This window comes from Taudactylus pleione, unplaced genomic scaffold (assembly GCF_031769625.1).
Source record: "Taudactylus pleione unplaced genomic scaffold, aTauple2 ptg000038l, whole genome shotgun sequence".
Taxonomy (NCBI): Eukaryota; Metazoa; Chordata; class Amphibia; order Anura; family Myobatrachidae; genus Taudactylus; species Taudactylus pleione.
In genome coordinates, this window is record NW_028284440.1 from 5,156,639 (window position 1) to 5,184,232 (window position 27,594).

A 27,594-nucleotide genomic window follows, 5' to 3' on the forward strand; every position below is an offset into this window, starting at 1 on the left:
AAAAACTAATATTTTGTATCAGTAAACAGGGTTTACATCAAATTTTCTGGCGAAACAAGATAATACGTATCAATCACCACATGGTATAAAATAAAGTTCATCGTTGTGATATATCTTTAATGGTTTAATCAGCGTAAGCCAAGAAAGCACTCAGACGTTCGTTTTTTTCATTGACTTGCTTCACTAAAATCCTCACTGCTCAGCTCCCTTTTGTCATACATCAATGTTTCATACACCTAAATCTTCCTAGATAAATGATCTATAGAATAGTGAGAGCTGCATCAAAATCCATCCAGTGGTTCTCGAGGTTTGCCCAAACAGACAGATGCCTACTACTATGTATAGATAGATCATGTGTGTAATCAGGCTCGGACTGGGCTGCCGAGGCCCAGGGTTAATCCGCGGTGGGCCCTCCTGCTTCGTAGCTATGCCCACTCCCATTGGGGGGCGGGCAGGCTGGCTGGTCCATATCGAACTCTTTTTGGCAGGACCAGCTGATTCATTCTGTCTTCGTTTGCTGCTGCAAAATTGTTTTGTAAGTAGGAACGCTGAGCAGTCTACTGATCAGAGCAGGATCTCCTCAGCTATATGTGCTGTGCTCCAATTGGCTAAGTGACACATCACACACAGGGCCTGATTCAGAGCCGCTCGTAAGCGGCCGCTCGTTTGCTCCGAGTGATGTTCGCACATCTGCGCATACGTATGGGTCGTAATGCGCATGCGCCAACCAGTCATTGCGGTCGGAAATTGTGCGCTCGCAAAATAGCGAGTGCCTGCTAATTTGAGTGACAGGATGAAGCATTTGTGGGTGGTAACGGGAAGGTGCTTGAAAATGGGGAGTGGAGATCCGAACGCAGACGTGCCAAACGGTCAAAACGGGCGTTTTAAGGGTGTGCATAATTAACAAAGCAGCGTCATCGGCCACGTCATTTGGTTGTCTCTTAGCCTGAAGTGTTCGCATGATTGCGGTAGGAAAATCCAACCACAAGCACTGCGAGTAGTTCAGACGCCTTTCGATGTACTCGATTAATCTAATAAATAGCGGAGATGACGTATGATGCGAACGGCCAGGGGGCGTCTTTACAAAATAGCGAGCGCATGTTTCGTTCGCTCGCTCAGACATAGAGGCGTCAACAGACCGCAAAGAGCGAGCGCTCAATTTAAATAGCCGGCCCCCTTTTCTGAACGACCGTTCGCAAATAGCGTCCGGCTCTGAATCAGGCCCACAGTCACTCAGCCAATTGGAGCACAGACACTGCAGGGGAAAGCATTGGAAGTTTGGAACAAGATGGAGGAATCAGGACAGGAGTCTGCTGGAGAGTGGAGACTGCTGCAAGTAGCACAAACAGGTCAGTGTTACTGTGTGTGTAATATAACGTTCTGTCAGTTTTTGTGGCTCTCCAGCATTGGGGGATGGCTAGGCTTTGCCTGCTCTGCCCAGGGCAAGCTGGAACTTGTTGTTCCAAAAAGCTGGAGAACCTTTGGACTATATGCTGTTTCTGTAATAAAAACATAACCAAGTCATCGTGAAAAGAATGATTGTGAGTCAAAACTGTATGTATGTATCTATCTGTCTATCAAAATCTATCTATATATATCTCTCTCTCGGTGTATATATAGATATATGTATACATACAGTATATAGATAGTTTATAAGTGCATATTGGTTTGGACGGGCGTTTCTAGAGAGCAGGGGGTCCGTGTGCAGTCTCCGAAACAGGTCCCCTCCTCTCCATCCGGCTGCGCACTGAGCGCTTATGACTCTGGGCATTAGAGTGTGCCCAGAGTCTATAGGGTTTACAAAGGTCACCAGGAAAATGGCCGCGGCGGCCATTTTCCCTGTACAGCGCATGCGCAAACGACGGGAAAATGTCTGGCGCCCATTTTCCAGTAGTTTTTACAGGCGCAGACACCGGAGTTGACATGGGACTCCGGAGAGGTAACACCCTGCACCCATTATAAATACGCCCCTGGGTTTGGATTATTTTTTTTTTGTGCCTATGGGAATGGTTATTCTTCATACCTCCACCATATATGGGGCCTTATATTTTTTAATTTACTTACGGGCATGTAGGTGGTATGTTGACTTTTTTGGCCCTTTACCATATATGTGGCCATATATTTCTCAATCTTCATTTTCTATTTTTTACATTTCATCTTTTGATTTTGTTTTGCATATGTGTCACGTGTACATATAGTTACTGGTAGTGTTCCCGCAAGGCTGTTTTAGCGGGGCGCCACGCCCTACCCTATTTCTAAAGGACAAAAAGCACCCTGCCCTCCGGCGCGGCTCCCCGCTAAAATAGCCTGCGGATGCCGTTCCCACTTGCTGGTCGCAGTGTCCCGCGGGTTGGGAGAACTGCAGTATAGCTGTCACCGCCGATGAATGGATGCCGGGCACATGCGCCGGCATCTATTCACATACACAGCAATGCTTTGGGGCAGCCCTGCATGGGCACTCAGCCGGCCGAGGCTCACGGAGATGATCCGATGCTGTGTCCATGGGTGCAGCTTGGATCGGTATTGCATGCAGGAGGCGTGATGCCTCCTGCTGCATTATTATAATAGTGCTATCGCAGCTGCTACAATGTTACCAGCTGCGATAACAATACCGTCTGAGGCTGAATCACCTCCATTTTTCTTTGCCGATGAATCATTGTGTGTGTGTTGGCCAGTGTGTACAGACGATATGTCTGTAAACAACGTCATGCACAGACATATCGCGTTGGCTATGCAGCTCAGCCGATGGCAGATATATCAGCACATCGTGCCATGTGTGCAGACAGACGTCCGCCCGTACACAGAGCCGGCCCTAGGCATAGACAAACTAAGCAAATGCCTAGGGCATTTGGAATGCCTAGGGGCATCCAAGCCTGCCTAGGACCGGTAGAGTCTTGTGCAGGCACGGACAGGGTACCTGCTGCCAGCTGGCCAGAGACTCTGGCAGCTGCTACTGCAGATGCGTAGCGTCCACAATCAGAGCTCAGTTCACAGATCTGATTGGGCCTAGCAGCAGCAAACAGTGAGCAGGGCAGCCGCTGAATAGCCGGCAACAGTTTGCGGGGGGCAGAGCACCTGGACGGCGGCTAGTGGTTAGAGCCGGACCAGCTCTGAGGCGTCACACAATCAGAAGAAGCTTCTGCGCATGGGCAGAGGCTCATTCAGGACTATAAGTAAATTGTTGCAGGAGGGCTGCTGCACCATGGGGCTCTGCGGAGCTCGGAGTAGTCACATCTCACGGCTCTGGGTTCCGCCTCCAGCAATCATCACACACAGCTGCAGCCTGCCAGCCAGAGATGGAAAAAGTGGGTCCGCTGCCCATGGCTTGCTGTATCTTGAGTCGGACAGCTGTCTAGGCTGCGCTCAAGTAAAGTAAGTTTGGAACTGGGAGAGGGCTGGGGTGCTGTGGTGCTCACTGCTGGGAGAGGGGTTGTCTGCTGGGATAGTGGTGGTGGGTGAGGGTGGGTGCTGATACTGTGCTGTGCTGGCCACACCCCTTTTCTGGATCCCACGGGGAGGGGGGCACCACCAAAAATCTTGCCTAGGGCACTAATTTGGCTAGGGCCAACTCTGCCCGTACACTTGCTGTAGAGGCGTGGAGAGGGGGCCGCACAGCGGAACCTATGGCCAGAAGGGAGATTATGGTTGTTCGGTGTGTATGAACAACCAATCATCTGCAGATATATCTTTTAGGTGTGTACCCAGCTTTATTTCTATGTGATTTTGGGATTAGCATGTGATGGGTGTGTGTGTGTGTGTAACAGTTTTCACACTTGTTTTGGCCTGCCAGACTAGCATGGCAGGAGGGTGGGGAGCAGGCGGCGGGCAAGTTAAATCCCACCACCTGTCCAGGATCACTTTAAGCCCTGGTCACACCCGCAGATTGAGCGATTGTTTTATATAAGGGCAGTGAATAAAGGGCCCATTGATCATTAAATATTTGCAGCTTAACCGCAAATATTTAGTATCGCCCCTATGTATGAAGGATGGACTGCAGCAGATTCATCTGATACCTGCTGCGATCCCTCCATTCCTGCAGACAGCCACATCCGCCGTTAGGTTTCTATGGGGGATGCGATGCTGCCAGATTTACCAAAATCCGGAGTACGATGCATTCTGGAGATTGGCCTTCCTAGCTAATGCCATCTGAAGATGGCATTAGCCTAATGTAGCCAATGGGCAACTGTGGCCGGAGGCCGACCACACGTGATTAAAATGGCTGTCAAGGCATTGAGGGGATTAACCCTCATGCCGTTGCGCCATTTTTAAAAGGACAGTGTAAAAGCACACTGCACATGGTTTATAATAAACTGTATTAAAGTATATATGTATTGCTGTAATGCACTGCAGCTGATCTGCAATGCATTAGTGCATGAAGCAACATATGTTTAATAGGCTATGCACTATATGGTTTAAATGTATATTTTGTAGAGAAAATGCACTTCTTGAATATATGCCTGAATATGACATGACCAGCCTCTTTGTCTGCAGAAACTAGCAGGAGGTCTGATGAATAGGAAGACCTGTTGTGGTCAGTGACCTCTGGCTGAAAGTTCTCTGTGTGAAGGTGTGAATGGTGTCATATAGCCAAACACTTCAGATACAGAACTTCCTTTTGAAAAGACAATTAATTTGTTTGTAAGAAGATCCTTGTGGATGCCACTTCTAAAAGCTGAATGTGTTAAGGTTGGAAATGCCAAACTGATAAGGATGAATGTCATTTACCATTTCCTGTGACATGTTATATCAACATTTTAGGAGACAGTATAATGTATGATAAATCAGTTTGTGTTGACTCAATCCTGCGACCAACAGAATTGCGCCAAAACGCTATTCCGTTCTCCTGCTGTTCTGGGTAAGAGCTCCGTGTCTCCAAGTTCAAGCTCTCTGCCAAGCTACCGCGCAGACCTGGTCCATTGCGAGGGATCAGGTGGGAACAGCCAACACCAAACAGGAGGTGTGTCCACAGATAGTCAAACGCATACGCAGCAGAAGCGATTCCAGGTTCCGAGGCAGGAGCATGAGTGTACCTAATGACCGGTTCCAAACGCCGATGGTAGAGTTTGGTGGTGGCAGCATCGTTAAACGCCCACGGCGCAGTGGGCGGAGTCAGTGCCAAGCGGTCACTGACGGTGAGTGGGAGTCCAAAAGCGCTAACCCGTGACCAGGGACGGCCTAGACAAAAGGCGTCCGGTCACAGCTACACATTGCAAAATGTTCCCCTCCCCTGGCAATGGCAGCCGCACATGTGCAGGCAGTGGGACTGTGCATGCACAGTAGCCTCGACAGCACTCTGGGCACAATGCAGGGACGCGCTTCTTTCGATGCCCCTATCACTGCATGTGCCATATGATACATTCTGGCACTATGACTGCATCTTGCAATGCGATCATGGGCGGTAATACCATGTCCAGACTACATTGCAAATGCGAGTATTAATAAATGGGCTCCTAAGAGTGGACCCTGATGCAAATTGCAGCGCAGGATTACATCTCCACTAATATGGCCTATAGACACACAGCAGAATAGGAAGTATCTGTGAGGTGGAGGCTGAGTTGTCGGCTAAGCTATACTGAGTTGTCGGCTAAGCCCCAAGTGGGCCGTGGGGTTCCGCTTGTACACAGTGGGAGTTCCCTTGTCCAAGATGCGCATTTCGCCTCATGCTTTTTCAATTGGCTTGGTCGGCGATTCATTCTCCACCTCACAGGTATTAGGGTTAGGTGTAGGGTTAGGCTGTGGGGAGGGAGGGTTAGGCTTTGGGAGAGGAGGGTTAAGTTTAGGCTATGGGAGGGGAGGGTTAGGTCTTGGTTGCGAGGGGAGGTTTAGGTTGCAGGGGGAGGGTTAGGAGTAGGGTTAGAGTACTTACCTACAGGTGTCTGTATTTCAAACCAGTCGGGATTCTGAACACCGGTATTGTGTGCGCCGGCATTCTGTACCCAACCTTCCTTAGCACTGTCGTGCCACCTCCATCCCTAGTCTGGTATCCATTGAGGTGAAGGTGCATAAACATTTTGAATTTTAAATAGTGGATAGTAGTTACTCCACCTCAGCCTCGTCTTGGACAAATAAGAGAAAGGATAGAGGTACTGTGGACAATGACAATTTTTACGCAGATTGAGCGATTGTTTGCCATTACGCATATAAGTCGCACTGCGCATACGCTGAAATTGTCTTGCGATTCTGCACGCACAGAGAACCCATTTGCAAAATGAGTGACAGGTAGTCAGCGTTTTGGGGAGATAACGGGGGGTGGTCAGAAAAACGCAGATGTGTCTTACTGTTAAAATGCCGTTACATGGGCGTGCATAAATTAGCCATTGCGATGACCTACGCAGCATGAGTTGCAGTGTTTTGTAATAGCAACCAGTGGTCTGAAGTATTCATCAGTCATCCATTGACACGTTACACCCCTGCCAACATTTTTAATTTTACAACATTGTTGCAAGAGTGCATATATGTATCACTTGATAATATGTAAACTGCTATATCATTGATTGGCATTGAGTTATTCAGAGGTCATATAAGCTGGATAGCCATTTAGCCAGTACTTTCTCTTGCCATTTTTATACTAAACATGTACACTAAATGAGGCGCCAGATTGACAGGTATGGGCAGTGTGGGCGGGCTCTCTGACTGGCCAACGAGTGTGCAGGACCCATTCTGCAGAATGGGTCTTGCTTTATCGCATGCAATCCCTTGAATGCCTCTGCCTGATTGACAAGCAGAGGCATTTAAGGAGCAGGGCAGGGGTGCTGTTGTTCCCGGAAACGGGGCGTGTCCACCTTGTTTTCCTGGAGTGGCCAGCCCAGAGACTGCGTGGACGTACGCAGTCTGCTGGGCTCACAAGTGAGCCAGCCTGAGTAAGCTGATGTTTACTCAGCTAGTCGGCCACCCGGCGCCGTCCACCATCATGACCATCGACGGTCACGATGGTGATCCCAGCCTGCAACCTCCGTAGTAGGGAGTAGGGCATGTCATGCACCTCCTGCTGCATTTGCATTATTGCAAAGACCGCATTGCAAAGCTGCATGCTTCCAGCTTTGCAATTGTGATCCTTGCTGAATCAAGCCCCTAGTTCGCTGGTGGGAACGATATCATTTTAGTTAGGGCCAGATTAAGGTCTGTGGGGGCCCCTGGGCAACAAACTTGTGGGGGCCACTATATACCACCATCCACTGTAGTAATGCCCCTTATGCAGTACCCCCAGTAGTGGTCCCCCCTCTGCAGTGCCCCTTATATAGTGTCCCCAGACCCAGTAGTGGTCCCCCCTATGCAGTGCCCCTTATATAATGCCCCAGTAGTGGTCCCCCTATACAGTGCCCCCATTAGTGCACCTTATATAGTGCCCCCAGTCCCAGTAGTGTCCCCCCTATGCAGTGCCTCTTATATAATGCCCCAGTAGTGGTCCCCCTATACAGTGCCCCAAGTAGTGCCCCCCAGGCCCAATAGTGGTCCCCCTATGCAGTGCCCATTATATAACTCCCCAGTAGTGGTCCCCCTATACAGTGCCCTCAGTAGTGCCCCTTATATAGTGCCCCCAGACCCAGTAGTAGTTCCCCCCATGCAGTGCCCCTTATATAGTGCCCCCAGTAGCCCCCCCTTATGCACTGCCCCCAGTAGTAGCCCACCCCTATTCAGTACCGTCAGTAGTTATCCTATGCATTGCCCCCAGTGCCCCCATGAAGCGCCCCCCCCCTATGCAGTACACCTTTCACACACAAAAAAACCCACAAATTACCTGAAACCCCTCTCCTAACGCGACCGCCGCTGTCTGCTCCGGCTCCTCTTCTCCTGCAGTATGGGAGAGACGTCAGCGTCATGACATCACTCCCATCATCACCCGGGGGGGAGCCGGAAGACGGAGCTCATAAGTGAGCTCCAGCCGGCTCCCTCTGTTGAAGCAGCAGCCAATGAGAGTCTGTGTGACTCTCATCGGCTGCTGTAACATATACACAGCTGCCGCCGGTGGCTGTGTGTATGTCACTGTGTAGTGTGGCCGCGCTCACTGCGTGGTCTACACTACACTAGTGGCAGGAACACTGGCAGCGGGCAAAGCCACCGGCTGCACCGCTGCTAGTGCGGGCCCCTCTGTGTGTGGGGGCCCAGGGACGACCGCCCCTGTCGCCCCCCCCCCTTAATCCGGCACTGGTTTTAGTGTATGGCCAGCTTTACACGCAAAAAAGAGAAAGAAACAAACATACAGTACAACACCCCAATGTTAGGTGGTATGACATAGGAAAGACAATTTCACTGGGCAATCGGACACAATCCAGGAGACTGGCTTAATCTCCAGGAGAGAACATCCCCAAATTTTCTTATTTATTTTTATGGCGATCATAGAAAAGATTGTGCAGTGTGTTCAGACCGCCTGATATATTGTCTAGCCACATCTGTCGTTGCTGCGTAGGCACATCGTCTAGTAGTGTGTACCCAGCTTAACTTGTTTGGAGGTAAAACGGAATTCGTTTCCACATTGATACAATTGTAATTAATCTCGCTGTATTAGTTTGCATATGATCCTACTGGATACTTTAAAAGTAGAAGATCCACAGAACCTCTCCTACTTCCTAGGCGAGAACCACAGCACATGTATAAATAAAAAAAATGTGACACAACGTAATACATTTACTTTCACAGAGCAATCCTGTAACATTTTCTTATTCATAAATGCAACAGACGATATTATTGTGATATGTGACACCATGTACAGTAAAAGACAGCTTGTAGTAGTAATGTCATAGTGCATAGTGACTGCAGCAGCCCACGTACGTCTATGCGGCTGCGCTGCTGAGAGCAGGGCCCGGGGCGCACAGTCACACACACTTTGCTAACTGCAGCTGTGCTGCACTGCTGACACCCGGAAGTGCCCGTCTGACCTGCGCCCTCTGCCGGGTGCCCGGAAGCGGGTCAGACGAGCTGAGCTAGTGAGGCTGAACGGCCGAGTGTGGGCACCCTCTCCCTGCCAGTTATAGTGTGAGGCGGGAACAGGGATGGCCCCATCCATCGCAGCCTGGCAGTGTCTGCAGCGCAGAGGAAGAGGAAGCATCGGCCTGTTGTGCTCGGTTAGTCAGGTAGTACCGGCGGGGTAGAAGCCGGGCTCTGGTTACCCCATCGCTTGCCCTCACTTACTGCTCTCTCGCATTGTGTATGTGCAATGGGAGTGTAGCAGGAGGATATAGCGGGGCACCTACAGCCCAGGGCTGGTGCTTGTGATTTGCATCTTATTACTGACATTGTTTTACTCATCATAATTGCAGCTAGATTATAATTTCTCTTCTATTTAGTAACCTACTGAAGTGGGCAACAATGGGTACGGTGGGTGGTTACTTGAGTTTTATTGTGATGTGCAAACATAGTTTGAAACTATCCCTAAATATCAGAAAAACAGCACTGTATTTGTACGGGCAATCACTGCAGTACGTATTACAAAGTTTGTGATTTATGAGTTGGCCTCCTGCAAACAAAGGTACATTACGTTACAATGTCATTTTAACTAGGTGCGAGGTGTTCTCATTGTGAGCTTACATTGCAAATTACTTCTGCAATTCAATTCCAAACTAGCTTTGATTTGTAGACACCTGAGTAGGTGAAAAGGTAGGGACAATCTTTACTTTAAAGTAAAAATGTGGGAGCACAATGCAGAAGTGCTTGGAGGGGTTTAAATAGCATCATTTGGCTGTGAAAGACATGTCAGTTTTCAGGTGAATATCTCTAAAAAGCTTAATAGGTTAAATGATGTGGGGCAGGTATGTGTAGCGTTCCCGCTAGGCTCTTTCAGTGGGGCGCCGCGCCCTGCTCTATTTTTAAAGGGCAGAAAGCACCCTGCCCTCCGGCGCGGCGCCCTACTGAAACAGCCTGAGATTTCTGTCCCCTCCCGTGGGCCGCAGTGTCCCACGGGTGGGGAAAACGGTGGTGCAGCGGTCACTGCCGATCAACCGGCGTCCATTCACAGTGACCGCATTGCTTGGGGGCTGCATGTGCCGGGCACGCCCCCAAGAGTGACAAAAAGTTGACGTGTCATAAAGACGCCCCCCTTTTCATTGTCCACACCCTTTTTTCAGGCTCTTTCTGTAGGTCCGGCGCCGGACTTAGAGTGAACACTACATGTGGAGGCGTAAATGACGTGGGGCAGGTGCGTGGAGGCGTAAATGACGTGGAGCAGGTGCGTGGAGGCATAAATGATGTGGAGCAGGTGCGTGGAGGCGTAAATGACGTGGGGCAGGTGCGTGGAGGCGTAAATGACGTGGGGCAGGTGCGTGGAGGCGTAAATGACGTGGGGCAGGTGCGTGGAGGCGTAAATGACGTGGGGCAGGTGCGTGGAGGCATGATGTTTTACAAGCTTATATAAAAACACTGAAAAATTACTATACAGACACCCCAAAATGCTGGAATGACTTTAATTTGACAAAAAACACTTGCTATAATGTTTTAACCATGAATAAAAAATGCAAAAATCAGCCATTAGACACCTTTTAAGAACCTCCAGTAATTTCCTTATGGCCACTAACAGCCTTCTATATGGTCCTGCTATCATAGTTGCCTCTTTTTGGGGGGTCCAGGATGGTTTAGGGCCATATCAGTAAAGTTTACTTCAACCCCCTCATTGCAGAGAATGAGTGGGGCTCGTTATCTGCATATACCTTAAAGCTGCGGATGACTAGTCTACTCGTTGTCGCAGCAAAGTGCCCCCAGGTGATTAATGCCTGTGGGGAGTCTGGGGGATCACTGGGGCTGTACCCGGAATAGTGATGCATGCGCACTGATGTCATTTAAAAAAGATTAATAAAACAACTTTAAATGTATTTAAGTCCCTCTGTCTCCCTAACTCCGACACCTAGATTGGAACACCCTCGTTTGAAAGAGGGGAGTCCCCGCTGTAAAGCTATATCTCCCCATATCACCTGCACTACAGAAATAAATCATGGAGTTCAGGGATGGGGAAGGTCTCTACCCAACCTGGCATCCATGAAATGGGTCCTCTCGTTGAAATGATGGATCTCCTTAGTACTTATTGTCTGATGATCACCGGACAATGTTGCGCTGTGCTATGGAAAAGTTCCCCCTCACCCCCATAAAGACACTGGCAACTTTGTGGGAACACCTATTTGGAAGAGGGAAGTCTGCTCTTTCAAATTATGTTGCCAACTAGTTTCTATTGTGTGGTGATCACCAGACAATATCATCCATAGTGCAGTGTGACAGACATTTTTCATATATAGGTGGGAGGGCTCTACGTGTCAATCATGCCCATAATGACATTTATAAATGTGGGGTCACTCATGTATGAAAGAGGGTGTGAAATGGCCCTCTTATCAGCTATTGTTTGGTGATCACCCAGCACTACAGTAAAAACATTTTTAATAGATGGGAAAAGGGCATATTGTGCCCCATCTCCCCCTCACTGGCCTGCACACACACAGGGGCACCCCGCCTTGAAAGAGGGGAGACTTCTCTTTCAAACTATGTGTCCCCTTAGTAGTCATTACTACTAGGTGATCACTAGACAACAACTGAAAGTACACATTTGGGTTACATTCTTATGGATGTGTTAGAGTGAGTAAAAAGACTAGTGGTATTTTCTAAAAATACAAAGTCTTGGGGAAAAAAAAACAAAGTATAATTTGTATGGGTACCACATAAAAAATCAATGATATTAATGTGATGAGTGCAAATGTGAAAAAATAACCTCAGCACAAGGGTGAGAGAACCCTCAGCAGCGAAGGGGTTAAACAACTTACATAAAAACCATAAGCGGCACAGACCTGATACCTGGTCTTGTTCTGTAAAGCATACTAAACCATAAAGTCACAAATATGGTATCTATATCCTGTCTAGTTACTTCTTCAAAATAAAAGGCACTTTTGTCTCATTTTTACATAGGTGAATTTTTGAGCTGCCCATATGCTATTTATTCAGGACGACGTGTACAAAGAATATGTAAACATGATGATGAACATTGTTATCTTGTCTATGATCCTCTGCATATCTTTGTCGTTCTGGATAATATCTCTAACTGCAAGTACATATTATGGTAAGCTTTCTGTTCACTGAAAAAAAAACATACATTGTGCTTTCTCCATTGAACTAAAGTGCTTATCCTTCCATTCTCATTCAGTCTCTGCATATGTGGTTTTAACCCACTTTAATGTGACCTTTTAAAAATGTAACCTCTATCAAGCTAGGAAATATACACACATATAGGCTCTCATTCAGAAGCGCTTGGTTTTTGAAGTGTGGCCTCCTGGTCGCTAGCTAAGCTGTGGGTTACCACCCACAGCTATAGCGACCGACCAGGTTGATGGTCACGATGGTCAAGACCATCGGGCCTTGTGACGAGACCCTAAGGTTGGGCCTCGGCAACCGCAAGCCCCAGGGAGCTTCCTGCTCTGATCGAGCAGGAAGCTCCCCACTGATCACTGCTGATGTCAGTGCGGCCGCCCACAAAACGGCAGGAACGCCTCCGTTTGTGAAACCACCCCCCTCCCCCCCCGCCACGCCTACAAAACGGGTAGAGCTGTCGAGCACCATCGACTGCCGCCCCTTTTAGTGAGCTCTGGAGCGAGAGAATTTCTCGCTCCGGGGCATGCGCAGTGCGGCCGCTGCGCTTGCGCAGGACCTAAATGAGGTCCATAGTGCTGTCCTGCAACTATCGGAAATAATTGCAGGGCAACTCACTGCCCTGTAACTGCCAGCCAGTTATATAGTGGGTCAGCTGTTAGTTGTCCTAGCTGTTGCATGCAGTTATTTACTGTAGGTTTGCAGTAATGTGAGCTTGTGCATTTTATTTTAAATGGATAAAGTATAATATTAATGCAATAATGAGGCCTGTGTCACTGAACTTCTGTGCTGTGATATTCCCCACAAATCTGTAGTAACCAAAAAAATAATTAAAAAGTTTACCACAAACATATTTTTTTGGTAAATAACGTTGTTTATGTTCTCACTGGCATTTGAACAGTTCAAATGCCAATGAAACCGTACAAACTACTTTGACATGCCGTAGTTAACCTGCAGTTTTACTCCCGTATGGGATGTCATTGGACATCACTCGATTAACCCCCCATGTGTTTCACCTCACTTGCATTAAGTAAAGCTAGCATTCAGAAAACAACGATGCCACACTCCCAAAGGTCAGTTATGTGGCATCTGGGTATGGAGTCATTGGAATTATTGCCTTCCATTTAGAGACCTGTTTTTGTGCAGTGTTGGAGGTTTGTTGGCATGGATCTGTTTAGTTTGAAAAGTTAGCCCTGCATTTTCCCCTTCAGTTCCAAAATCACGACAGGTGGAAAAGTGCCATAAATAATCTTTTGTTTGTTTGTTTGTTTTTTCTTAATTGCAATGATTTTGTAGCTGTCTACTAAACCTTTCGCTTTCAGAGAAACTACACTGGTGTGTTCCAACTATAAGTTGACAAAAAAAAAAAATACAGTAATTTATGGATAATCTTAATGAAAATGGGAATATGATTTAAACCAAAAAAGTTACCATTTTACCTACTGTGAGATTTGGGGAGTATGTAACTAGCTGCAATTTGTTAAAATGAAGATTTTTAGTGATTTATACAGTGAGGTTTAAAGCATAATTTTTAAAACCGGTAGATCACGCCAGTTATTTTTCTTATTAAAATCACTAAATCTTGTGGGAAAAATTGCAGAAAATCTGTGATTTTAATCAATTGCAGCATTTAAAAACAAACAAACAAAAAACACAGTTTATTTAAGGTGGAATGTCCTACATGATGTAGGATAATGTCACATATGCATTCAGCCTTGAGGTGTAGAGTTATAATGCAAAAAGTTTGGATGAAAGGTATTATTTTAATAAGTGATTTTTTTTATTTTTTTTGTAATTATTTTACTAGGTACACTGCGGCCAATCTCTCCGTGGCGTTGGCTGTTTTCTGTGATTACTCCTATTATTATTGTATACAATGGCATAAAAAAGAAGAGCTTGGATAGCAGCGGTGCTCTTGGAGGTATGGTATAACATACAGTGTGTTCCGCATAATGTATGGCCCTTTTATGATTTTGTGTTTCTGTCTTATACATGTAAAAGTTGCCTTTCCCCCATACCATACCACTTCTCAGTACACTTTTCTGTAATGCTTTTCATAGCAACTATAAATCTGTCCATAGAAACCAATCCTACAGCTCTTAGAGACCAGCAGACGACAGGCTTGTCAAGTTTGACCAACTTGAATAAGATCCAGACGTTAACCCCTCTGACAAAGCGTCCTGATCACTCCTGGCATCAACGGGAAAGATGATTACACACACTGGCAGAGAGCAATCCTCTTACGATCGCATTTTCCAGAAAGCCATTAATTTTCTGAACATAGACTAAACCCACTAGGAATTGAAGAGTATTTATATTGTGGAACTGCAGAAATTTCAGTATATTTGAACATTACGACCTAAACTCTGTCAAGTCATGCTGCGGAGTACTGGGAGAAACCGCTGAATGGAGCAGCCCCAGGGGCTATAAGATGGACTGGGAATTGGTTAGCAACTTCGAAATATTAGGTTTCTAATTTAAAGCTTTTTACCACTTTTTTATTCATAGGATGGGCTTTGCTAAAGTTTAGTTAAATTTTATGCAAAGGATTGTGCAACTGCTGCGTGCTGTTTTGTCCGGCTGGTATTTTTTTCTTCTATTATGATGAATTAGTTTTTGTGGTGATGTGAAATTGATTTCCACACCCCATATAAAAAAAGATCACTGCAGGCAATGGCTAACCTATGCTTTAGATGCCGTTGTACAAGATTACAGTAAACATTCTAATATGCATGAACTTTAGAAAAGAAAATAACTTAATTAACTAATAATATATTTGGTGAAAGATTTTGTATGATAGTCCTTTAACGATTTAAGTGCAATGCTAAAAACTGTTTTATTTAACTATATGACCACAAAACTCATTATGTGATAGCAGTGGGTTGGGTATGGGATCTTGTTTGTCAGAATACCGACAGCGGCGTCCCGACAGTCACAAACCCGACACTGGAAAGTTCGTTCCCTACCCCTAACCCTCCCTCCCTGGTGCCTCAAAAAGGGGTGGTGACAGACAGAGATTGTTGCAGAAGGAATCAAGATGTTTTTTAGATTAAACACAATCTCTCCCAAGGGTCTGAACGAGAATAATAATTTCAAATGTTTTCTGTGATTAAAATTTGTTGTGATATGAAGGATGATTACGTGTAACAAAGCAATTTTATCTTTTAGAGTTGGAGGGTGTATAATATTTAACATTGCCTTTTTAAGTACCTTATTACTCATCAGACTTTCCAATGAGAGTACAATGCTATGTCAGTATTAAGAATTGTGCCACCTATCCTCAAAATAAATGAATCAGGCACATTGCCTCAGCGGCTACTTGTCAACTGGCTGCTGACTGGAAGCAAGCATCCCCTCCCTCCCTGCAGTCGGTAATAAATAGACTGGCTAGTCCAACGTATGAATTTATGACCAGCACTCTTCATTACTCTTCTAAGTCCGTTAATAAGGTCTGGGGCCCATGGTTTTCCTTTTTTAATGCTTGTTCCCCTTTCACTTAACTCTTTCTCTACCTCCCTTTTTATCCATTCCCCCTTTTTTGTTTTCTTTTCTGTTTCTCTCCCTCTCCCTTCCCCATATGTTATTTTCTCTATATTTTATTAGAATGGATTTCACAGTATCACCTGGTTTCAGTTACATATAACCTAGTCTGACTGTTTCTCTCTGTATTTATATTTTACTGTCTAACCTTAAACACATTAAAAATAAAATATATATTATATGAATCCTGCATCCAAAGAATCATTGTTCTATTTATAAGATAGGGAGATATTTGTAACAAGCAGGATGTTGGCTTGATACATAAGTTGCCAGTTGTTGCTAGGCAACTAAGTTGCAGAGATCGGCTGTGATTCCAGTTACTTTAGGTTGGCTGCAGGAGTGCATGTGCAGTGTATTGGAATATATGGTATCATAGCCTGATGCCCTGGCATTCTGGACACAAGCGGTCACAAGATAGTGTAGGAATCCTCTGCTTGAGAGCATGCGCAGTAGGTTGGAACACACACTACTCCAGCACACAGGTGGGAACAATCAGCAGGATGAGGAGAGAATAAAGGAAATTGAAGGTTTATTCACTGATATTCACATTTTGGCAGCGACAACAGCATATCATAATGGTGGTGGTCTTGAAAAAGGGTTTTAATAAGCCCCAAACGTTGACAGAACTTTCTTTATCATGAAGGGACTGCAAGTATATTGGCCTTATTGTACATAACAGCTTGTAGAAATTTGCTTGGGGCACACATTTTTCTCAATTATGTTAAATATATATTGTGCAGCTCTGATGAAAAAGTGGCAGAATTGCTGTGAGAAATGGCTTTGGATCTTGTTTGAAATGTGAAATTTTTTATGTGTGCTGTGTTGCAAACGGAAGTCTCTTTAGCAGACGTTCTTTTTAAATCACTTTGATATGGTAATGTAGTTTTTGTATACGGATAAATAAGTGCGGCCTGTTTGATAGATTGAGATATATATACATACACTAATATATATATATATATATATATATATATATATATATTCTCAATCAATTAGCGTGTGCGTGTGTATGATAAACATACAGTGTATTGTCTGAAGGTGAAGATGCTCCCTGTTTAACAGATGGCAGCTAATAGTCAAATTCCTTTGGTTCACATAAGTGGTGAATCTGCACTATATCAGAGAGACTTTCAGGGTGGTCCACAGTAAATTTCCCAAATGCAAACTAACCATGACAATTGGCAATTTTTTATTTATTTTTTTTTCCCTGTAAGAGCTTTCTCAGGTATATTTTCATATCAAGGGTTCCATAGTCTTGGGAATACCAATGATATGTGGAGTAGAGATAACTAAGTATGGTGTAATCGGTATAAAATAAATTTTATTACACATACACAACAAAAAGTACATCAAGAATAAAATAGTAGAGCATTTGTGGACATCAGGATAAGTATAGCATATTCTGGAACAAACTAACCAGAGGTTAGCCTCAACGCGTTTCGTCCTGTCAGTCGTGGACTTCCTCCTACTATATATTTGACATGGCATAGGGGGACAAAACATGTAAATACAGGCCTCAACAATATTCTACTAAATAATTTTTGAATCGTATTGGCAAAGCGAAGTTATCGGGAACTATGCAATATAGGGGCTGTATTGTGGGTGGTATGTCAAATTGCAGTTTACCCTGCATTTTGCTGGCTTATGCATAGCAGCTACAGTAGAAGAGAGATGGAGGGAGGGAAAAGACCATGTTGCTGGAACCGTTCAGAGGAGAGTACTACTAAGGTTCCTATGGCAGTACGTATGCTTTTGTTTTTTAATTGGGGACTGCATATGTTCATGAAAAAACGCTTCTATAGTTTTCTAATATTGATTGCACTTGGAATAATGCTAAATCTGATTTGTAACATTTTCTCTGGTGTTGCGTTTGGTTCAGAATTGCATTGTTTCTGTAATACTGTAATGTGACCAGAAAGCAATACATGAATACTGTAACTGAATGTGCCATGTATCTTCCAGGACTACTGGTCGGGTTCCTCCTCGCCGTTGCAAATTACAGCTTTTTCTCCGCTCTTCTTGTGTTCTTTTTTACTTCTTCTAAACTCACCAAGTGGAAAGGGGAAATAAAGAAACAATTTGACTCTGAATACAAAGAAGGTAAACTTTTTGTTTCAGCTAAATAAATGTAAGTGACCATTCTCATTTGTTGATGCTTCCAAAGAATCATACTGAATTGTAGCTTATAATCGTCACCCTTTCATGATTTTACAGCCAATGCCATCCTAGTTTTACTGCAAATCGGTTCCAGAAATTGTGACCAGTAAGTAAGTTTTATAGTCATAATAAATACACATCTGCTTCTTATCACTTTCAGGAGGACAGAGGAATTGGGTGCAGGTATTCTGTAATGGTGGCGTCCCAGCTGAGTTAGCTCTGCTTTATATGGTAGAAAACGGCCCAGGTGAAATTGCAGTTGACTTTTCCAAGGAGTACACTGCTTCATGGATGTGCTTGTCACTTCTGGGGGCTCTGGCTTGTTCTGCTGGAGATACATGGGCTTCAGAGATTGCTCCAGTTCTCAGTAATCAGTCTCCTCGATTAATAACAACATGGAAAAAGGTCCCTGTGGGTAAGAACAGATTTTTTTTTTTTACATTTGTTGCTCTTTCTAAAAAGCAGGAGTTGTTTCCGGGACCGATTTTTTTTTTATTTACATTTTTTTTCTCATATCCTTCTGTGTGCCTAGGTTTAAATGTGTTACTACTAGCAAGAGCAGTGCTAGATTATGAACGGCTAAATTATAATAAAACTGAGTCAGGCAATAATTTTTAAATAGTGATCACCCACCCATTTATTACTGCTCAGTAATGGGTTATTTAAAATTTAGTCGATCACTGGTAGAACGTGCAATGCTAATCTCCCTGTTCTCAGCCTGCTTAGTATGTTACTGGTTTTTAAACCTGTGTTTCCATGTAGCACTCCCAATACACTGTACTCATTATAGTGTATTAGGCTGGTGAGGTTTTATTAAATGTGCTATACAAGAGAGCTGAATTTTAATCTAGACTTGTTAAATCATGTATAAGATAGGAGCAGGGAGATTAGCAATACACTTCTTACTTAACCAACTAGTGGCCTGATTCAGAGATGGACAGTATTGCAGAGCCACACCGAAGCAGCTGTGCAATACTGTCCAACAAAATGTAAATGCAGCAGGAGGTGTCTGGAGGAAATAGACACGTCCTTGCTGCATCTGAGAGATCAGAGTGTAACATCCGCATATGCTGCCAGTTTGCGTAAACTGAGACTTACTCAGCCTGGCCAGTTCCTGACCACTTGTGAAGCCATGAAATCTGCCTCCACTGACGCTACCCTGGCCTCTTCTCTCCCTAAAAACGGGGGTGACGCCTCAGTTTCTTTAGCCCCTAAAGACCGCAGCCTGCCAATCGGGCTTTGGCTGGGAGTGGACTCTCAGATGGAGCCACAGAGAGAAGACATCTGTAATAATCTCAGAGAGGCAATTTTTGTTGCTTGTCAGTCTTTAAAGAATTGTAATCCAGTCCCAAATTATTTAATTCTTGTCATTCTACAGTGACAGGTTATTAATAACTGGTGAACATTGAAGATGAATGCTAATTGCTCATTAGTTTCATGGAGGTGTAGCCGGGTGAAAGACTCTTCTCTCCCCCAAAAAAGTACAGGAGCATGGCTAAGATTGGTAAAGTTGCATCTAAATGAAACACAAGTTCTGGAAAAATGCTCTCTGAATAAGATCAAAGGATAGTTTCATGCACCACATCATGTTTAACGAAAACGCACAAACCTCATACCAATTCCAACAGTCATGTACAGTGGTGGAGGGGTGAAGAGCAGGGGCCTTATTCTGAGTTAGAAGCAGATCAGAAAAAGGAGCAATCTGCACCTAGGCAAAACCATATTGTTAGCAGGAGGGGCAGATTTAAAATGTGCAGAGAGATTTAAATTTGGCAAGGGGTGTATCCTAGCTCTAGTCTAAATTTCAGTGTAAAAACAAATTTGCCCAGTATTGTTCACTAAATGCAAAAGTAGCCAATATCTTCCCTGCAAAACAAATGCAATTGCAACGGGTTGGGTACGGGATGCCGGTGCTCAGGATCCCGGCACTGAGAATCCCGGCGACGGCATCCTGGCTGGGTTAAAATACCAACACCGGCCGGTAAACCTAACAATCCCCTCACCCCAGCCCTCCTTCGTAGCCTAACCCAAATACTTACCTTTCGGATGCTGGTGCTGGGATTCTAACTGGTGTACTGCCGGGATGCCAACTACATCGCATTGCAACATGGTTTATTCTAGGTGCATATTGCTCATTGTTTTCTCTTTTTTTTTTTTTATTTGCTACTATCTCTGATCAGGCCACTAGTCTCTCTAGTTGTGTTTCAGCCTTAGGATCTGGATGGTTTTGCAGTAATTGTGTCCACCAAAAACTCTTTTTAAACCAGAGTATTCTATAAAAAAAAAAATTGTGATGACATCTCTTCTACCAACTTATCATCCTGAGCAAAGCAGCAAATCTATAAATGGCTAAGTCAAGATCTTAAGTTGCTATGATGCTTCCTTTAGAAAGCTGCGCTTAAATGAATGCCCTCCAATATAAGTGAACTGTAGCAATGTTATAAGGAGGTGTGGGCCAAATTGATGAAAGACAATGTAACAAGTTATGTTTGTAAATAGTAATTTTTCTAAGTTACTATAATATCACATTGTGAATTTTGCTTTTTTCACACCTACCTTTTGCTTACATAAATTCTCATGTTAGGACTAGGATTTTGGTATTTGACCTGCTTGTGTGAATTAAACTAATGAAGAACACGGGGCTGATGCAGAATGGAATGCAAGTCATTTCTGCATACATCTCTTGAATGTCTTTGTACTGCACATGCTCGGAGCTGAGTGTACTCCACTTGCGTCTGAAAGGGCGTAACCGATTCTTAACGTAAGCCAAGTTCAGAGAGGGTTTGTCAGCAGAATGCAGAGTTGATCATGAACAATTAAGGTGCATATCCACTACGCTCCATGAGTAATATCGTGTAGTCTGTCCCCGGCAGTGGTGTGCTCAATGTCATTAACGACATTGAGCACCCACACTGAACGATATATCGTTCTGTTATGTCGCCCTCCCTCATCCCTGTACTTGCAGAACTTGACAATATCATCAGGTTGCCCTGCAAGTACGGGCAATGAGCGTCGTCGTCAACGACCAGCAGGAGCGCGCATCGCTGGTCTTTTGACGGCATATCCACTGGCCGATATAATGAATGATATCGTTGTCGTTCATTTTATCGGCTAGTGGATACGTGGCTTTACTTTACGTATATTTTGAAATGTTTATTTGCACCAAAGCTAGTGCTGGCGCAAGAGCGCATTGATAAGGATAATGATTGGAAAGCCAAGCATGAAATGGGGCTGTCCAGTTGCAGAATGGGTACAATTCAGTATACGGGGTGAATATACACATTTAGTTCTGTTCATACAATGCGGGCACAATTACGGCAGACTTGAATTTAACTCTGCATCAGTCTCTATATGTTTAAATAAGATTGTCTCTTTACCAAAATAGTTGAAGCTTTTTAAATATACACAAAGAATAAATGGTATATTGTTAATTGCTTGTTTGGCAAGCTACACACAGTTGGTGTAATGGTTAGAATTGCTGCCTCACAGCACTGAGGTCTTGGGTTCAACCACTGCCTGTATGTTCTCCCTGTGCTTGTGGTGGTTTCCTCCTACATTCCAAAAATGTACTAGTAGATTAATTTGCTTCTGACAATAATTAACCCTAGTGTGTGCATATGGTAGGGAATATGGATTCTAAACTCTACTGAGGCAGGGACTGATGTGAATGGGGCAAATATTATTTGTACAACACTGTGGAATATGTGTGCACTTTATGAATAAATGTTAATAATAAAAGCAATAAAATAATTTGCATCTAAAATTAATCTTGTGTATTTGTGTTTTTGTCTAGGTACAAATGGAGGTATTACAGTTGTAGGCCTTATTGCAAGTCTTCTTGGTGGCTTGTGTGTTGGTGCAGCTTATTATTTTAGCCAGCTGCTGTTTGTCAATGAATTAGAAACTGCAGCCCCACAGTGGCCACTCGTTTTATATGGTTCAGTGGCTGGCTTACTTGGCTCTGTGTTAGACTCTTATATTGGAGCTATAATGCAGTATACAGGTGAGTTTATACCTCCTTTCTATTCATGTTAATCATATTTATATATTATTGCCCTCAGAAAACAGCACATGGTAAACGCACTGCAAATAAGTATTGTATCTATGTAAAGTGTGATAATTTATAAATCCCAGTGATATCTGCTACCAGAACCCAGATGTTGTAATAAAATAAATAAGGAAAAAAGGGGATGTACACTATCCTAGTGGTTCAGTTTTAATATGTAAATACTGAAATATAGATGTAAGCAGAAACCTTTTTTGTAAAAGTCCTTCTATTTTGTTCTTGTAATAATGCAGGGAAATGATGGCAGGACTGTATCCTGTAAATACAACCTTTTCTAAATCCTTTTATTTCAAAAGTGAAGTTCTCATACCTGTACAGTGCATCCGGAAAGTATTCACATGCTTCACTGTAGGGATGGTATTGGCCTGGTGATGAGCGGTGCCTGGTTTCCTCCAAACATAACGCCTGGCATTGACGCCAAAGAGTTCAATCTTTGCCTCTCAAGGTCTGAGAGTCCCGTCAGGTGCATTTTGGCAAACTCCAGTCGGGATGCTATGTGCTTCTTCCGTCTGGCCACTCTACCGTACAGGCCTGATTGGTGGATTGCTGCAGAGATGGTTGTCCTTCTGGAAGGTTATCCTCTCTCCACAGAGGAATGCTGTAGCTCTGACAGAGTGACCATGGGGTTCTTGGTCACCTCACTCACTAGGGCCCTTCTCCCACGATCACTCAGTTTAGACGGCCGGCTAACTCTAGGAAGAGTCCTGGTGGTTCCGAACTTCTTCCATTTACGGATGATGGAGGCCATTGTGCTCATTGGGACCTTCAAAGCAGCACATATTTTTTGTACCCTTCTCCAGATTTGTGCCTCAAGATAATCCTGTCTCGGAGGTCTACAGACAATTCCTTGGACTTCATGCTTGGTTTGTGCTGTGACATGCACTGTCAAGTGTGGGACCTTGTATAGACAGGTGTATGCCTTTCAAAATCCTGTCCAAACTACTGAATTTACCACAGGTAGACTCCAATTAAGCTGTAGGAACATCTCAAGGATGATCAGTGGAAACAGGATGCACCTGAGCTCAATTTTGAGCTTCAAGGCAAAGGCTGTGAATACTTTATGTACATCTGATTTCTTAGTTTTCTTTTTTCTTTTTTTTAAATTAAATTTGCAAAAATCACAAAAAAAACCTTTACACGTTGTCATTACGGGGTATTGTGTGTAGAATTTTGAGGACAAAAGTGAATTTATTCCATTTTGGAATAAGACTGTAACATAACTAAATGTGGAAAAAGTGAAGCTTTTATATATATATATATATATATATATATATATATATATATATATATATATATATATATATATATATATATATATATATATGCTTCACTTTTTTTTTTATATATATATAATACTTTCCGGATGCACTGTCTATTTACCGGTACCGCTTGGTGGGTGTATGGGAAATGGCAAAGTCCAGTCTGGTAAGTAATATTCTTCAGCCTGTGCAGTCCCTTTTGGTCTTTCAATAAACACTCCCAAAAAGCACATAGATCCACAGTGGCTTCAGCGTGAAACATCCGGTTATAAGATTGTAGCAAAAGAAAGTCCAGTGTAATATCCAGTATGGGGATCCTCTGGTAATCAGACTGATGTGGTTTCCTGCCACAGACAGCTTTCTCAAGGCAGTTTGAGTTGTAATCCTTGCTCTCACATAAATATCCATTTCAGTTAGAGAAATAATTTCACCTGGATTGAAGCTTGCAATCTCATTTCTCTTTAGAATGCATAAAATAGGTATATAAAAGGATTTACACGATTCTAATAATAATCTTTATATAGTCGAAGACAAAAGTACATAATTTATACTTCTAAATATAGAAACCTTCTTTATTATCGATTTGTATATATGTTTGGGCACTGCGGTCTCCCCGTGATGGGTCACGTGAGCGGGAGTCCAAACGCTCCAGGACGTCACTCGCTCACGTGACATTAGACCCATGACCAAGGACTTTCCACAGCGCTCTGTGTTCTCCACTATCCCGCCCGCATTCGATCAGACCATGTTTAGTCTCCGCATTCATCACTTATGCAGAAGTAAACAGACGGGGATCGCTGTTTTCATCGGTTACCATAGTAACCATGTAATTGGGGATGGATACCCGGTATATATATCTCATAGTGTCATCCCATAACAAATATATATATATATATATATATATATATATATATATATATATATATATATATATATATATATATATATATATATATGTGTGTGTGTATGTGTTCCATCCTGGTTTCGATAGTGTTATTATAAACATTTGTATAAAAACCCATATGATACTACATAATGCTGGTTCCTCACCATTATATACATCAGTTGCCATAGAAAAAAAATATATATACATTTTTGTATAAATAATACATAATCTTCTTAGTTGGGAGTTCATTATTTTATGTATAAATGCAACTAAAAGTCAGGTATTCTCAAACCATATTCCATATGTTTGTCCTACAATATCACCTATTTTATCTTAGAGAATCATACTGTATGCTGTACAATTATTAAAATACAACTATCGACTAGCTCTAGGTTCTAATCATATTTATAATTTCTAGTGGGCAGTATTAACAAATGTTTATATTCATGTTAAATAAAACAAACCCATAGTCTCCATATTTCTTATTTAGTATTTAAATATTTGATTTTTCGATAATATATTCTCTATTCTCCTAACCTCATACATATAATTCAATACGGAATTCAAAGATCTTGCATATTTAAATGTACCCGTCTCTTTGTGGTCGGTAAAGTTCCAAACCCTTCCCTTTACACCTGGCCCAGTTTTTAATTCCCTATTGAGAACATGTTTCTCTTATGTAGCTATGTGATCCACACGTAAGATCCTGTACGGGGAAGATGTGACCGGACAGTCACTAAGATGCCCTCAGAGGAAGCAGACTCCCCAATCACAAAATGCAATTTCATTTAATCGTGTCATTTAAACCTTCCGGAATAACCATATTGCATTTATAAATACAAAATCGTTCTTGTTGGCACAATTTTTGATACCCGTCTCCTCCCCTGAATATAGTGGGTATATGTTCTATTCCCACCAATCTCAAGTCATCTTTTTTACTTGCATGATGTTCCCAGAAATGTCTGGGTATACTATGATTCATCATCTTATTAATTGTTTCTTTTATGCATTATAGCTAAATTATATTTATAGTTTGAAGAGTGGTTTTTAAATTTTTTTTTCTTATTTTTGCTAACCACGATATTCTTGCAGGGTATGATGAACGTACGGGGAAGGTTGTCAATCACCCAACAATTGAAGCAAAGTTTGTTTCTGGGAAGCCTATCCTGGATAATAATGCTGTGAACCTTTTTTCGTCGATCCTCATAGCTCTGTTGCTACCAGGAGCTGCATGGGGTTTTTGGCCAAGAACATAAACATTTGGACAATTATAAGTGCTCCAAAAACACTGGACATGATGTTTAGTCTAAGACATTCCTAGGCTTTATAGTGCATCAGTACTATAGATCAAATCATCCTGTTGTTTTATAGTTGATTACCAATATGCAGAAATCAGTTTTAAAATTGAATTTCAAAAATGAATGATCTTATTCATTGTTTGTGCACTTAATATTTGTAATAACAAGTCACACTTTCTTTACATGATTTCCCACTGAAGCATTTCAGGTTTTAGCACTTCGTTTTATGCACCTTTAATAATGTAGAATACAGCAGGTTTCTCTAATTAGAGATCCATGGTTTGGTGTTGCACTGAAACATGGTGTGTACATAAATGGTGATTTAATTTTATAATTTGACTTTCAATTACTTCCCATGTTAAATGCTAAATAAAAATTATGACTTCTGTAACAAATGTGATAATTTATAGTAGCAACTCTTTTGATGGAGCATATGTTGTAAAACTTGTTAGTATATTGAAGTTTGTTAGCCTCCTATAAGTATTAGGATCTATGTATATGGTTTATAATTGAACAAACTAGTTCACCCTATGATATAATTTTGCTAGTAGGGACCACTGGGTCACTGCAAAAAGGAGGAGCTGTAAGCCAACTAAACTGGACATAATGCTTTTATTTTCTAAGCTGTACTTAGTGTCAGTTCTGCTGGGTAAAAACTTGTCGATTTTTTTTTTTTATTTTTTTTTTTTAATCATTCGTTCAATCGACGAGCAATATATCGTGAGTCCATTGGTGGTTGTGTACACCCAATATGTCTGTGAACAGCGTAATTCAGACATATCGGGTCACCTCTGCAGCACAATTGATGCCTGTTTATCTGAAAGAAATATTGGTGCCTCTTTTGTGTACAGGTGACCCGACGATCATCGTACACTTGCTGCAGGGACCGCCGACACTGACATCTCAACTGGGCGTGCAAATTTAAATGCCCGTCCAGTTGTGATGTCAGCCCAGACATATCGACCAGCCGACTGTGTGTAAAGCTTACCAATCAGCCACTCTTACGGCGAATCGGTCTGCTGACCGATCTGTCGTCTCATTGTGTACCCAGCATTAAAATCAGATTGATGAGTTACAGTACTTTTCATTGCTAGCTTTCACTAATGCTTCCCTATGGCTGATATGCAACTTTACTTTGCTTAAATCAAGCACTTAAATCAAGCACTAAGACAGCAACAACTGAATTTATGCCACTGCCTCTCGATGTGCTACACGCACACCTAGTAATAATCCTGCCATGGCTTACATATGGCACCAAGGCAGGAGAGGTACAGTTCTGCAAAAATAAATTTCCAGGGTGCACATTTTATTTTGTTACGTTTACAACAGTAGGTTCGTACTCAGGTTCTACGAAGAAGGATTTTGTTTTCTTTTTAAATTCCATGAGCTACTCAAGTTCAGTTATGAATAAATATGTAAAGTTATTTGTGCATTGTTATGGTAAATTTACAGCATTAATTAAAGTAGAAGACTGGCAACTCAAATAAATTTTGTTGCAATATACAATGCTATTTTTGTTTGGGACCATGTCTGAATATGGACTGTTATTTTAATTCCAGGTGCTCATAACTTTGCACTGAGGTGAACCAAACCACAATGTGCAAGGGTTTTTTGTGTCTGTCTCTGTCTCTGTGTGTGTGTTTGTTTTCTTTTTAAATTCTGTATTTTCCTGGCTGCGTTGGAAACAATAGTCTATACATACCCCACTGTATTATGTTTGACAACTTTCATATCCTGTAGCTAAATAATAATGTTTGGTAACTTTAAATTCAGCTAGGTTTTATTCATATACAACCTGCTCAAGTGGGGTTGACATTATTATTTGAGTCTATATATTTGTTGCTATGTAAGAATAATAAAATTTACCTGTTTAATAATAGTTTTAATTATTGTGTGTGTGTGTGTGTGTATGTATGTATATATATATATATATATATTTATATATATATATGCAGTCACTGTTCTGTTATACAACTGAGACTAGTTTTATACACTTCTTTATTGTTTTCTCCATAAGCCCTTTTATATGAATCCTGTTTAGAACTTAATCACTACGTCCGATAGTGCCTCGCTTCTTTGTCTTCAGATGGAACCGATAGGTTGCTTTGGTGACCTCCCAGGTAACTGAGACACACACACTGGTATACAAACAATCACCACAGTCAGGGCAGATTTATTTAGCCGCAAAGTTCTATTTGCGCACGTCTCCATTTCTTACGGTAAGACAACCTTATATTTACTTTCTCCCTATAGAGGAGCAAGTATTTCCTGCCCTAATATACCATGTAATATTAGCTGTTGGACCCTAGCTGCACATTAAATTTGCTCGTT

General features: G+C 42.7%; 1 protein-coding gene across 5 annotated transcripts; it reads left to right on the plus strand.

The window, feature by feature from the left end:
• The first annotated feature begins 8,856 nt into the window (after nucleotides 1–8,856).
• Nucleotides 8,857–27,140, plus strand: FAABTP (fatty acid amide binding transmembrane protein). 5 transcript variants are annotated; one of them, XM_088452532.1, is made up of 8 exons: nucleotides 8,857–9,071; nucleotides 10,062–10,162; nucleotides 11,881–12,031; nucleotides 13,865–13,978; nucleotides 17,560–17,697; nucleotides 17,915–18,169; nucleotides 21,548–21,757; nucleotides 25,058–27,140. In XM_088452532.1, exons 3-8 carry the CDS (start codon nucleotides 11,902–11,904, stop codon nucleotides 25,219–25,221), a joined length of 1,011 nt encoding a protein of 336 aa, XP_088308658.1. In that variant the 5' UTR covers nucleotides 8,857–9,071; nucleotides 10,062–10,162; nucleotides 11,881–11,901; the 3' UTR covers nucleotides 25,222–27,140. The 5 variants fall into 5 exon arrangements, with proteins under 5 accessions (XP_088308658.1, XP_088308657.1, XP_088308659.1 ...); XM_088452531.1 differs by having other exon boundaries at nucleotides 8,857–9,062; XM_088452533.1 differs by having other exon boundaries at nucleotides 8,857–9,062; nucleotides 10,062–10,132.
• The last annotated feature ends 454 nt before the right edge of the window (nucleotides 27,141–27,594 follow it).